General features: G+C 38.1%; 1 protein-coding gene across 6 annotated transcripts in view; it reads left to right on the forward strand.

The window, feature by feature from the left end:
• ralgapb (Ral GTPase activating protein non-catalytic subunit beta) overlaps positions 1-15,011 on the forward strand; it is a 192,179-nt gene that overhangs the window by 54,621 nt on the left and 122,547 nt on the right. For all 6 annotated transcript variants that reach the window (XM_059981071.1, XM_059981070.1, XM_059981073.1 and 3 more), the window contains 3 exons: positions 526-677; positions 11,502-11,718; positions 12,635-12,836. In XM_059981071.1, coding sequence (XP_059837054.1) covers positions 526-677; positions 11,502-11,718; positions 12,635-12,836 — 571 coding nt within the window. The remainder of the gene's footprint in view (positions 1-525; positions 678-11,501; positions 11,719-12,634; positions 12,837-15,011) is intronic.

Consider the following 15,011-nt stretch of genomic DNA (forward strand, 5'->3'; position numbering starts at 1 on the left):
CACAGTACACTAATACAATAGTACCTCTCAGATCCTCTCTGGAAAGACCTAAAGCTAACTTGACTGGGGCTTACTCTGAACATAGCTCTGCGTAGACCCGAGTATTGTGGAGATACGTGCAGGTGCCCTTGAGTCTCAGTGCAAAAGGGTTAATTTGGAAAATGAAATGCTTTTCTCCCAAGCAGGCTAGAATTAACTCTGTCTTGGAACTCATATAACCTGTCAGCAAACGATGAATTGCTTCCCTGACCAGATCTTCATGATGTTAGAGTTGCTTAATTGAGATTTATGCCTCTGTACAGTACCTAGGTACATGCTTTCAACAGAAACATTGTTAACAAAAAATTGTCTCATGCTGCATGGGTGAAGCCAGCCATTTTAGTCAGCTGTTACTGTTGACTGTTCTCTATAAGCTGTCCTGCACTAAACATTTCCTTTCCAAATTTGTACTAAACTGGTGGGGCAGCTTGAATTGAATCTGGAAGTTAATGGCCGTGTTTTATACTTCTGTGTTTCCTTTTGCAGGTATTTCCCGGCCCCGTTCTGACAGTGCTCCTCCAACTCCAGTGAATAGGCTAAGCATGCCACAGGCAAGCAATACGATGAACACAACTCCCCCTCACAGCAGGAGGATGCGGTCCGTTACTGTTACCAAGGCAACTGTTAAAACGAGCTCAGTAAGCTGCTGCTACCTTACTTTCTTTCTGTCCATTGTTCTATCCCTTTGCCCCTTTGTCCCTCACCAGCACCTGAACCTGCTGGAATCATCGAAAATTTTCATCTGGACAGTCACTCCCTCCTATCCACCCCACAATCTCTTTGACCCCTAACATCAGACAGGAGGTACCGTAGCATAAGGACAGGGACTGTTAGGATAGGAAACAGTTTCTTCCCCCCAGGCTGTGAAGCTATTGAATTCCCTGCCACCACCCAGGTCTCATCACATATGAAGTGCCAATGGCATTATAATGATTACTTTTTAACTTGTCTATAAATGCATCTTATGTTAAATGTGTATGGGTATCAATGTGCATGGTTAGAAACATAGAAAACCTACAGCACAATACAGGCCTTTCGGCCCACAATGCTGTACCGAACATGTATGTATTTTAGAAATTACCTAGGGTTATTCTAAGCTCCATGTACCTATCCGGGAGTCTCTCAAAAGACCCTATCGTATCTGTCTGCACTACCATTGCCAGCAGCCTATTCCACACACTCACCTCCCTCTGTGTAAAAAAAAACTTACCCCTGACATCTCCTCTGTACCTACTTCCAAGCACCTTAAAACTGTTGAATAGCAATAAACTTGAACTTGATCTGCCCCACTCTAGAATATCGTCATTGAATGGTGCAAAGTTCGTGATGGGGAGGCGCAGTAGCATAGCGGCTTTCGCAATTGCTTTACAGTACTAGCAATCACCATTCGGGGTTCCATCCCTGCTGATGTTTGTATGTCTTCCCCATGACTGCATGGGTTTCCTCCGTGTCTTCCAGTCCGTCCCACATTCCAAAGGCATATAGGTTAAAGTTAATAAATTGTGGGCATGTGTGGGCACCAGAAGCATGGAGAGACTTGAGGGTTGCCCGCTCAGACTGTGTTGGTCATTGACACAAACACATTTCACTGAATATTTTGATATCTCGGTGTACTTTTACAATAAAGCTAATCTTTCTTTTATCTTTCATTTTCCAGTGATGAGCATAAAAATTGCTCATCTCTACCTTGCAGTCTTCCCTCTTGTCCTCCCATAAGCTAGGTTTAAGGATTCTAATCCTTAAACTGATTAGAAAGCTGTAAAGTTCCAAAATTAGCTTCAAAAACATTTGGTACATAATACCAAAGTGGGAGTTCTCAAAGAGATAATCTATGTAAATTATTCCAACCCCTGTTTAGGATTAGTGAGTTGTGGACATGCTGTGCTGGCACCAGAAATGTGGTGGCAGCTATGGGCTGTCCCCAGCACATCCCCGCTGATTTGATTTGACGCAAACAACTCATTTCCCTGCATGTTTCCATGTCTAGTATATGTAACAAATCAAGTTAATTTTTAATGAAAGGATATATTGACAATTTTCCAGATTCTTGCAAACCTTAATGTCCTTACTTATGCCAATGCACTGGCCTGTAACTCACGAGCCGAGAAGCTTTCCCAGGTGTCCTGGCTGCACATCAAAACAAGCAAACTCCTTGCATCTTGTGAAGTTTCACAACATTGTCAAAGAGTCAGTAGAAGATACAGTTCAGGGAGGGGTATGTGGATAATCTGGACAGGTCTGTATGTTGCTGTGGGATGCACAGGGTTGATAAATCTAGAAAAGACAACCTGAGTTTGTCCAACCTTTTCTAATAGCTCGTACCTTCCAATCAAGGCAACATTGTGCTAAACATCTTTTGCAGCGTCTCTGTAGTCTTCACAATCTTCCTATAATGAAGTAATCAGATTTAATCCAATATTCCAGATGGAGCCTAATCAGAATTTTATAAAGTTGCAAAACTTCCTGACTTCTGAACTCAAAGTGTTACTGGCCCAGTTTATTTTGCCTTCCCCTTTGCATACCCAATCTCTATTTGCAACATGTCCCACTCTATCATCTTTCTTTTTCTTTCTAAATCTTTTTATTAATATTAATAATATGGACAGAATACAGATGATATATTGATAAAGAAATTACCAACATACACATTCCATTACATATGAAAAAAAAACATACATGATAGTTACAATATAAATGAGTTTACCAAGACATAAGCCATAAGATATATGTATGGACATAGTAAATCTAAATATTTCATAATGTATAATATAAAAAAAACAGAAAAAAGAAAGAAAAAAAATTTATATAATGCAGAACTAACTAATCTAATCTAATAACTATAGCTAATAAGTAATATAAAAGAAAAAAAAACAAACAAAAGAGAAAGAAAAAAAAAGTGGGCTGTTTATAATATCTCACAAAAATAAGTATTCATCAATGCCATCACTTCCGGTCCTCTCAAAATACATAAGCTAAAAGCTGGGAAATCAAATGTACTTGGCAAAGGGTCATATTACATCATATGAAAATGTTGAATAAATGGTCTCCATAACTTTTCAAATTTAATAGAAGTCTCAAAAGTACCACTTCTAATTTTTTCTAAATTTAAACATAACATAGTTTGAGAGAACCAATTAAATACAGTGGGAGGATCAATTTCTTTCCAATTCAACAATATAGATCTTCTAGCCATCAAAGTTAGAAATGCAATCATTCGACGGGCTGAAGAAGATAAATGCTGTGAATCTAACATTGGTAAACCAAAAATTGCGGTAATAGGATGAGGTTGTAAATCAATATTCAAAACCGCAGATATAATATCAAAAATATCTTTCCAATATTTCTCCAAAAATGAACACGACCAAAACATGTGAGTTAAAGATGCAATTTCAGAATGACATCTATCACAAATAGGACTTATATGAGAGTAAAAATGAGCTAATTTATCCTTGGACATATGGGCCCTATGTACATCCTTAAATTGTATTAGTGAATGTTTGGCACATAACGATGATGTATTAACTAATTGAAGAATTCTATCCCAATTCTCACTAGAAATACTAAAACTAAGCTCTCTTTCCCAATCCTGTTTAGTCTTATAAAGGGGCTCTGAACGTATCTTCATAATTATATTATAAAGTTTTGAAATAAGCCCTTTTTGAAAAGGGTCTAATTCAAATAAACTCTCCAAAGTATCTGAAGGCACAAAATTTGGAAACGTAGAGAGTACAGAACTTAAAAAATGTCTAATCTGTAAATATCTAAAAAAATGAAATCTCGGCAAGTTATATCTGTTGGATAATTGTTCAAAAGACATGAAACAATTATCTAAAAATAAATCAGAAAATCTTAGTAATCCCTTAGTTTTCCAAGCTGAATAAGCTTGATCTATAATGGAAGGGTGAAAAAAACAATTAGATACAATAGGACTATTTAAAACGAATTGAGTCAACCCAAAAAATCTCCGAAATTGAAACCATATACGCAATGTATGTTTAACTATCGGGTTGTCAATTCGTTTCGGCAATTTAGGAAGAGCAAAAGGGAGAGAAGTCCCTAAAATAGAACCCAAAGCATAAGCTGATACCGATTTAGTTTCTAAACTCACCCAACAAGGGCCAAAAGATCCACCCCCATCTTTCAACCAGCATAACAAATATCTAATATTAGCTGCCCAATAGTAAAATCTGAAATTAGGTAATGCTAACCCGCCTTCCTTTTTTGTCTTCTGTAAATATGTTTTACCTAACCTGGGATTTTTATTCTGCCATATATATGAAGAAATTTTAGAGTCAACATTAGTAAAAAAAGATTTCGGGATAAAAATTGGTATCGCTTGAAAAATATATAAAAACTTAGGTAAAATAACCATCTTAATAGCATTAATCCTGCCTATTAGAGATAGAGACAAAGGTGACCACCTAGTAAACAAACCTTTAATCTGATCAATTAAGGGTAAAAAATTAAATCCAAACAAATCTTTATGGTTCTTTGTGATTTTGATCCCTAAATAAGTAAAAGAGTCATTAACTAATTTAAAGGGTAAATTTCCATAAATTGGGACCCATTTATTTAATGGAAACAATTCACTTTTATTAAGATTTAACTTATACCCAGAAAACTCACTAAATTGAGCCAATAATGATAAAACTGCTGGAATGGATTTCTCCGGGTTAGAAATGAATAGTAATAAATCATCTGCATACAAAGATAACTTATGAATATCTGTCCCACGATTAATACCCAAAATATCCTGTGATTGTCTGATGGCAATTGCCAAAGGTTCTAAGGCAATGTTAAATAGTAATGGACTAAGAGGACATCCCTGTCTAGTGCCCCGAAATAGGCGAAAAAAGGGAGATCTTTGATTATTGGTAACCACTGAGGCTACTGGAGTATGATAAATCAATTTAATCCATGATATAAATATCGGACTAAAATTAAACTTCTCCAACACATTAAATAAGTAAGGCCATTCAACTCTGTCAAATGCTTTCTCCGTATCTAATGAAATCACGCATTCTGAAGTATCATGTGAGGGAGTATAAACAATATTCAACACTCCTAATGTTAAAAAAAGAATAACGATTTTTAATAAAGCCAGTTTGATCATCTGAAATAATTTTGGGTAATACCTTCTCCAATCTAGATGCCAGTAACTTAGAAAAAATCTTGGAGTCTACATTCAATAAAGATATAGGTCTATAAGAAGCACAATTAGTAGGGTCTTTATTTTTCTTCAATATTAGAGAAATGGAAGCTCTATAAAAAGATTGTGGCAAATTCCCTAATCTAATGGCCTCCTCAAAAACCTTACCTAACCAAGGGGAAAGAGTAGCGGAAAAAAATTTTAAAAATTCAACTGTATAACCATCTGGACCCGGTGCTTTCCCAGAATTCATTGAGGAAATAGCCCCTTTAATTTCTACATCCGTAATAGGAGTATCCAATATCAAAAGATCATCAGATGATAACCTTGGAAAATTTAATTTCCCCAGAAAATCAGACATGGTATTATAATCTTGAGGAAATTCAGATTGATACAGGGAGGTATAGAAATCTTGAAATGCCTTATTTATCTCATCATGATTAACTGTCAGATTCCCATTCTGCTGACCAATCTTAGTGATTTGACGTTTAACCAGAGCATTCTTCAATTGACTAGCTAACAGTTTACCAGATTTATCACTATGTATATAAAAATCAGATTTAGTTTTCATTAATTGATTTTCAATCGAGGATGTAAGTAATAAACTATGTTCCATTTGAAGTTCAACCCTTTGTTTGTAAAGCTCCTTACTAGGAGCAATTGAATATTTCTTATCAATCTCTTTAATTTTATCAACCAATAAAAGAGTTTCCATCTTGATACGTTTCCTCAAACCAACAGAATAAGAAATAATCTGTCCACGTATATAAGCTTTAAAAGTGCCCCAAAGTGTTCCGTAGGAAATATCATCTGTAGAATTAGTTGAAAAGAAAAAGTCGATCTGCTCCTCCATAAATTTTATAAAGTCAGAGTCTTGCAACAAGGTAGAGTCAAGTCGCCATTGTCTAGCATTAAAAGCTGTATCCGTAAATTTCATAGAAAGTAATAACGGAGCGTGATCAGAGATAGCTATAATATCATAGTTACAACCGATTACCAATGGAATAAAACAAGAGTCTACAAAAAAATAATCAATTCTTGAATAAGAGTGATGAACATGTGAGAAAAAAGAAAACTCTTTGTCATTAGAATGCCGAAATCTCCAAACATCAAAAACTCCATTGTCAGTCAAAAAGGAGTTAATACAAGTGGCCGACTTATTAGGTAAAGTCTGAATAGATAAAGATTTATCCATCAGAGGATTTAAACAACAATTAAAGTCACCACCCATTATTAACTTATATTCGTTTAGATTGGGTAAAGAAGTAAATAAAGACTTAAAAAAGTCAGGACAATCCACATTTGGAGCATAAACATTAACCAAAGCAACCTTTTTATTACAAAGTAAACCCGTAATTAACAAAAATCTGCCATTCGGATCCGAAAAAATATCATGTTGAACAAATGAAATAGAGGAGTCAATAAAAATTGAAACTCCTTTTACTTTAGCATTCGAATTTGCATGATACTGTTCCCACCAAAATCTAAAAAAACGAAATTTGTCCTCCCTCCTCACATGAGTTTCTTGTACAAAAATGATATGAGCATTAAGTCTTTGGAATACTTTGAAAATCTTCTTTCGTTTAATTGGATGATTTAAACCATTAGTATTCCAAGACACAAAATTAATGGTCTGAGCCATAATTCTATAATCAACCCTTTGGTATAGAAAGGGTTAACCAACTTATAAACTCATGCACCCGGAAGAGGAACAAAAGTAGTGAGAAGACCCGGAAGTGACGACAACACAGACATATTTGAAGTTCAAAAACAGCCCGAATAAAAAAACTAACACAAACTGGTACAAAAAAAATAGAATTAGAAAACAGACCATCCCCCCACCCCCCGAGAAAAAGAGAAAAAGCCAAAATATGACTTAAAAAGAGAAAAAGTAAGACTAATCCTACCCCCATGTCAGCTGAAGAACACTCCATATAAAAAGGATATATATAAAAGAATCACCCCGACTTTAAAAATAAAATCGCTATAATAAAAACCATATTTCTAAGTATAGTTAGTTGTAAAAAGAATAAAAATATAATCACTAAAAACAATTATAACTCGGGCTCTGGCCCAGACAAAACAAAAAATATTTAAGCTAAGATAAGCGATGCCTTGTCTAGAAGAAACACGAAAAATATAAACATAATGCCATCTTAAGCAAAACCAAAAATCTTTTCCAAAAAACCACCATCTTAATCAAGGAAAAATTTACCTTCAAAGAATTAAAAATATACCTTCGAAGGAACAAAGTTAATAGACAAGTATGTAGTTAAATGATTAAAGTGTATAAGGCAAAAACAATTAACATGACGCAAACACACTTTAACTTGAGTATAAAGTGTAAGATGAACCTACACCAATAACCAGATTATAATTCTGGTTTAAGAGATCGAGAACCATCTTATACGATCAGAATCATTCATTTATTAAAGACTGGTGTCTGTAGCAGTAGGGAAGTTCTCCTCCAGATATTTTCTCACTTCTGAAGTTGAAAGGAAAATTTGTCGTGGAGCATTCGACGGAGAAATTCGAAGCTTCGCAGGGTATAGAAGCGCAGGTTTCAGATTTTTCTCATAACATTCAGCCATCAACGGTTTAAAAAGAAGCCTTTTTAAAAGATCTGAACTAAAATCTTCGATCAGACGGAAGGAAAAATCTTTGATTTTAATCATTCCTAGTCGACGAGCTGCTCTTATAACTAGTTCTTTGTCATGTACATAATGGAACCGGACAATTATCACCGAAGGTTTGTCTGTAACACTCGGTGATCGACGCCGAATTCTATGTGCCCGATCCAATAAAGGAGGGTTATTCGGGAAAATTGTCGGAAACGCTTCTTTTAAAAGTTGAGCAAAATATTTCGAAGGGTCATCTTTTTCTATGCCGTCTGGAAGACCAAGTATACGTACGTTCTGTCTTCTGGAGCGATTCTCAAAATCGTCACTCTTGGCTTTAAGGGCTTCCATCAGCTTAATGGTCGAAATTAAATCCTGTTGCAGTTTTCCAATAGTCAAATCTCGCTTCCGAGCTTCTTCTTGCAGAGACGCAATAAGAGTTTGTTGCTGTTTAATTACTAAATCCGTCTTAACCATGTACTCTTGAAAAGCCTTTATATCTTCTTTAAAAAATTGTTGTAGTTCAGCAAATTTTTGATTCAAAACCTCCATAAACAATTCAAAAGTTAATGGTGTTTGTTGAGTCGGAGCCTGCTTTTTTCCGTTACCGTTCGGATTACGTCCAGGATCCCGTCCCTTAGACCTGAGAGACATTTCTGTTTGCATATCGTCAAAAGTTCACAACAAACGCTTAGCAGTAAATCCAAAAAAAAAGAATAAAGAAACTTTTGGTATAGGTAAAAATACGCTGAATAAGGGTGATCAAAGGTTAAAAAAAGTAAAAGTTATGGAGCGAATCCAAAACGGTACTCACTCCATGAGCGTCTCCAGCTGACTCCCTCTATCATCTTTAAATTTTCCAGTTAACAACTCTCTCCCCCTCCCCATAGCAACCTTTTGTCCTATTCGCACCTTATCCCATTGCAACTTAAAACCCCACCCTTCCCACTTCTAGCAAAGAATCTTCGGCCTGAGACATTCATCTATTTCTCTTTCTCCTGTCTTTGTTAAGGAGATGTAAGGGATGATGGGGGGTGGAGGGGAGAGGGTTCATTGGATCATGTTTTGTTTAAACTGAGTATTTTACACTGAAGATTCAGCAGCATAGGAAAATAAAATTGGGAAGGTAAATATTAGGGAATGTAAAAATCCATATTTATCAACGGTTACAACAATCTGAGCATAGGAGTTAACTGAGCTGCCAAAGAAGGAATAAACCATGTGCCTTCTTAACTTCAAGCTGAGACATTCTTGGAAACATTCCTGTATTCCACGGTGGGTGCAGATTTGCTTTTATGTTTCATTCACATTTCCACTCCAGGCACATTTATTAGTTACCTCCTTTGCCTGATATAGTGACCACTGAGTTCATGTTTATGGTAAACACACACAAAATACTGGAGGAACTCAGCAGGACATGGAACTCAACATCTGTGGAACAGCGTACAGTCAATGATTCTGGACAACACCCTTTAACAGGACTGGAGAAAAAAGCTGAGGAGCAGATTTCAAAGATGGGGGGAGGGGAGAGAGAAACGCCAGACCTTAGGTGAAATCTGGAGAGGGAGGGATGAAGCAAAGAGCTAGGAAGTTGATTGGTGAAAGAGATGGAAGGCCATGGAAGAAAGAAAAGAAAGGGATCGGGAAGAGCGCCAGAGGGAGGCGATGGGCGGGCAAGGAGGTAACATGAGAGAGGGACATGGGGATGTGAAATGGTGAAGGGGGGTGGTTACTGGAAGTTTGAGAAATCGATGTTCATGCCATCAGGTTGGAGGCTACACAAATGGAATATAAGGTGTTGTTCCTCCAACCTAAATCTGGCTTTGTCCTGACAGTAGAAGAGGCCATGGATGGACATATTGGAATGGGAAGTGGAATTAAAATGATAGATGTAGTGTATATGGATTTCAGCAAGGCATTTGATAAGGTACCCCATTCAAGGCTTATTGAGAAAGTAAGGGGGCATGGGATCCAAGGGGACAGTGCTTTGTGGATCCAGAACTGGCTTGCCCACAGAAGGCAAAGAGTGGTTGAAGACGGGTGACATTCTGCTTGGAGGTCAGTGTCTAGTGATGTGCTTCAGGGATCTGTTCTGGGACCCCTACTCTTCGTGATTTTTATAAATGACCTGGATGAGGAAGTGGAGGGATGGGTTAGTAAATCTGCTGATGACACGAAGGTTGGGTGTGTTGTGGATAGTGTGGAGGGCTGTCAGAGGTTACAGCGGGACATTGATGGGATTCAAAACTTGGCTGAGAAGTGGCAGATGGAGTTCAACCCAGATAAGTGTGAAGTGGTTCTATTTGGTAGGTCAAATATGATGGCAGAACATAGTATTAATGGTAAGACTCTTGGCAGTGTGGAGGATCAGAGGGATGTTGGGGTCAGAGTCTATAGGACACTCAGAGCTGCTGCATAGGTTTACTCTGTGGTTAAGAAGGCGTATGGTGCATTGGCCTTCAATCATGGGACTGAGTTTAAGAGCCAAGAGGTAATGTTACAGCTGTATAGGACCCTGGTCAGACCCCACTTGGAGTAGTATGCTCAGTTCTGGTCACCTCACTACAGGAAGGATGTGGTAACCATAGAAAGAGTGCAGAGGAGATTTACAAGAATGTTACCTGGATTGGGGAGCATGCCTTATGAGAATAGGTTGAGTGAACTCGGCCTTTTCTCCTTGAAGTGATGGAGGGTGAGAGGTGACTTTATAAAGGTGTACAAGATGATTAGAGGCATTGATCATGTGGATAGTCAGGGGCTTTTTCCCAGGGCTGAAATTGCTAACATGAGAGGGCATGGTTTTAAAGTGCTTAGAAGTAGGTACAGAGGAGATGCCAGTGGCAAGTTTTTTGTGCAGAGAGTGGTGAGTGCGTGGAATGGGCTGTCAGCGACGGTGGTGGAGTCAGAAACAATAGTGTCTGTTGAGATTCTTGGACAGGTACATGGAGCTTAGAAAGATAGAGGGCTATGGGTAACCCTAGGTAATTTCTAAAGTAAGGATGTATTCGGCACACCTTTGTGGGCCGAAGGGCCTGTATTGTGCTGTAGTTTTTCTATGTTTCTATGGGTGGCTACTGGGAGATTCCTTTTGTTCGGATCTACTGCACACCGTTGTTGTAACACGTGGTTATTTGAGTTACTGTTGCCTTCCTGTCAGCTTGAAGTAGTCAGGCCATTCTCCTCTGATCTCTCTCATTAACAAGGCATTTTCACCCACAGAACTGTGATCACTGGATATTTCTGTTTTTCACACCATTCTCTGTAAACTCTAGAGACTGTTATGTATGAAAATCCCAGGAGGTCAGCAGTTTCTGAGATACTCAAACCAACAATCATTCCACAGTTAGTCACTTAGATCACATTTCTTCCCCATTCTGATGTTTGGTCTGAACAACAATTGAACCTCTTGACCATGTCAAGAGGTTCAGTTTTTATGCGTTAAGATGCTGCCATGTGATTGGCTGATTAGATATCTGCATTAACGAGCAGGTGCACGGGTGTACCTAATCTAGTGGCCACGGAATGTATGTGTAAGTTTTCCCATGTGTTTGTGTGAACTTTACACACTTTTTGTTTTTGTGTGCGTTGTGTCTACATGTTAAAACTCTGGCTTTCGATCCTATTTGAAAACATTGTAATTGTATCAACTCCTAATGTTATGTGCATATTTGTTTTGAATCTTTTCATCTTGCTAGGGAAGTACTGCACATCCTCCCAAAATAACACATCAGACCTCCAGCACTTCTCCATTGTCTAGCCCGAACCAAACGAGCTCGGAGCCAAGACCTCTACCTGCTCCAACTCGCCCTAAGGTCAACAGTGTATTGAATCTCTTTGGTCAGTGGTTGTTCGATGCAGGCCTGGTTCACTGCAGACTGCACAGTGGCATAAACAGGGATGGCACTATGACAGGTAAGGTGACAAAAAACTTGTAGTTTGTTCCTGCTTTCTATTGTAAAATAAAATGTAGTTTAAATATCATCGACAGTCTGTGTACTCTTAATTTAGTTTGCAGTCCAGATTTATTAAACCCTAATCTAATTTAACATCAGTGTTTCCCTAATTTTTGTTTATTTCTTTTTTGCATATTTTTGCATGCTAATTGTCAAATTCATGGCTTTTACCTGGTTGCCAGTCTTGTATGTAGTGCCCAGTCTACCTCTCAAAACCCTTAAATTTTTAAGTTTTAAAACAAAAACAGATGAAAGCTGCTTATGACTAAAGCTTTAAAAAAAAACTAATCATCTTAACGATATTATAACTACTGCTGTCCTTTGATTTGTTTCCATTTTTATTTCTATTATCTTGCAGCATCTTTTATCCAAATTCTTCTTTCTTATAAATCTTGTAAGTAGGAAAAGTAGATTCTATTTTAATTGCAGTCAGCTGTTTTATGATTTTTGCCATAAGCCATTCCTTTTCCTTCTAATTGCTCCAGCTGTTTTTTCTCTAACATCTGCCTCCTGTCCTTGTTGCACTTTATGGGGCGATTAACTTCATTCTGTGTGTTTCTCTTGAATGGGGGAGGAGCGTTGCCAAGCCTTGTAATCTGCTCTTCCGCAGGTGCTTGTTTTTATCCCATCATGCTCATCTTCTGCTATTTTGTATCACGTCATAAACCTGAGACTGTGCACTAACCATTTTGAATATTTTCTATAATTCTTTGGTTTCTTCCATTAAGTTCTGGTTTTGTAAAGTACTTGTTCTGCTTTTTGTTTTATATGTCTGTCTGCAAAATGCATGACTTGGTTCGGTTTGGCAATGTGTTGGTAAAATAGTTGCTTCTCACCAGCGGCTTGTGATTCCTTTAACCTCTTCCTCACCACAGGTATTACAACTCCAGCAGGACTGGATGTCCGACGGAAGCCCTCCCAGATATCCACTGAAAACATGGTTGCCAACCCGCTCTTCGATGCAAATGAATTTCCAGATAACTACGAAGCAGGTAGGGCGGAAGCCTGTGGGACACTCTGCCGAATTTTCTGCAGTAAGAAAACAGGCGAAGAGATCCTTCCAGTATACCTGTCCAGGTGATTTTTCTTTTTCCTGTCAGGCTCAGTGCTATAGCCACAAGAAGCTGTCGTAATTTAGTTGTAATTGTTTTATCTGTGATTACTGTTTAGGTGAGCTGTTGGCAGCTTTGTTTTAAATGGTCAATGGAAATTAAAGTGTAATCGAAACTCATAAAACCATACAACTTGGATGTAGAATTAGGCCATTTGGCCCATTGAGTCTGTTCTGCCATTCAATCATGGCTGATTTGATATCCCTCTCAATCCAGCTGGTAAGAAACTGCTGGGATCACATTACACTTCAAATGAATTTTACATTTCTTTGTCTTCCTTAGCATTGTGAAATGGGTACTTATTCTGATCCAGTAGTTCCTGCTGATGTGCACCAGTTCTCTTCAATCTCCATGCAAATTGCAAGCATGAAAGCCAAGTTATACAAAACACTTCCAAGTTGTTTTTCATGGTAGAATGCCAATCCAGTTCAAAGACATTTTCGGAAGTTTTGAATTCTTTCAACATTAGGGCAGAGTGAAGAATCCCAGCCTCCTTCCTCCATGTGGAATAGTGACCATGATTTTATACGAGCTGTAGTTTAATAAGGTCCAAGTAGTTCATGGTGATGACTGGTTAGCAAAATGGAGCAAGTTAGCTTTTAGGCTTGTTATGTCATTGAAAAGAGTAAGGCTTATCTCCACTTGCCTGCCTTGGCTCTGACATGACCTCAAGCCAGTTATAATAGAGCAACATACTATCAATTATTTTAACCTGACAGGAACTGAACCGTTGAAGGCTTAAATTTTATTTTTATTTTACGGAATGAGAATATAATGAAGTAGAATCTGCAAGAAAGTATCGCCATATGACCCAGTTGATCGAATGAGCAGAATCACCAATGATCCTACAGGCCTCTTTTACACACATGTCCTTGTAAATGTCCTGAATCATGACAAGTTCACAACTTCAAATGCGGTGGGCTGTCTCCACCACTGTCTGCCTCCCTTATATGAACTTAGAAGGTTAAGGTCACATTTACAAATCCATAGACCTCCCTCATCCACATCTGTGCATTAGCCTGTATTTAACGTAAGTAAACTTGATTGGAGATGTGCATGGGAGCTCCTGAAGGAGCGCAAGCTATACTGGCAATCCAAAGGTATAAATGGCTATACTGACATGTAGTGAAAATCTCTTTGGTGATTGGCTCAGTGTGGGTTTGAGAACATTGGCAAAACAAAGTTAGAGCGTACTTCTGCTCTTTAAGCTGAAGGAAGCAATTTGTAAGCAACTGTGTGGACAAGTTGTTTGTCCATCCTGGTCAAGACTGCCACAGTGAGGATTTCTGTTATTTTTATCCCTATTTATTGGTTGGACCACACAAATAAACATTGTGTGCTTTGGACAGAAACCAGGAATTCTTTATTAGCACAGTGTAAAGCAAATTCCCAACAATCCTTAAATTCTGCACTTAACACTATGACTACAGATTAAGGGCAGGGATTTCCTGATCAATTTCAGCTCTGCACAGTTTTGGGTCACAGACTTACTAAGCTGAAAGGCTGCATTATTTCTTGATTGGCGAGCTTGAGTTTCTAGGAGGAAAGACCAGATATATTTATTTAGTTTTGGAGTGTGGAGTCGGCCCTTCGAGCCACACCACTCTAGCAAGTCCCACAACCCCAGTTAACTGTAATCTAATCAAAGATTCAGTGGTTAATCCTGCTGAAGGGTCTTGGCCCAAAATGTCGACTGTACCATTTTACATGGATGCTACCTGGCCTGCTGAATTCCTCCAGCATCTTGTGTGCATTGCTTGGATTTCCAGCATCTGAAGATTTTCTCTTGTTTGTCAAAGGTTCATTTACTATCAAAGTATACAAATCTGAAATTCTTCAATTCTTTGGGTAGCCATGAAACCAAAAAAGAAAAGAAAAGCAGCTTGATCATTAACCCCCAAATCCCAGCTCCCTGAAAAAAAACAAACACAACAGAAACAGATCCTAATCACAGGACAATGTACAATGACCAATTAACATAGCCAGTACATCTTGGAACATTCCACAGGGAGATCGTACAGAGACTTCTGACAGGACACTGCTGGAATTGTGCTCCAAACTCCAGAATATCCTGAACTGTAATAGCAGCTTTATAACTGCTCCACTACTATGGCAGATGATTAATTTGGAAGATGATCTG

This window comes from Hypanus sabinus, chromosome 9 (assembly GCF_030144855.1).
Source record: "Hypanus sabinus isolate sHypSab1 chromosome 9, sHypSab1.hap1, whole genome shotgun sequence".
Lineage (NCBI taxonomy): Eukaryota > Metazoa > Chordata > Chondrichthyes > Myliobatiformes > Dasyatidae > Hypanus > Hypanus sabinus.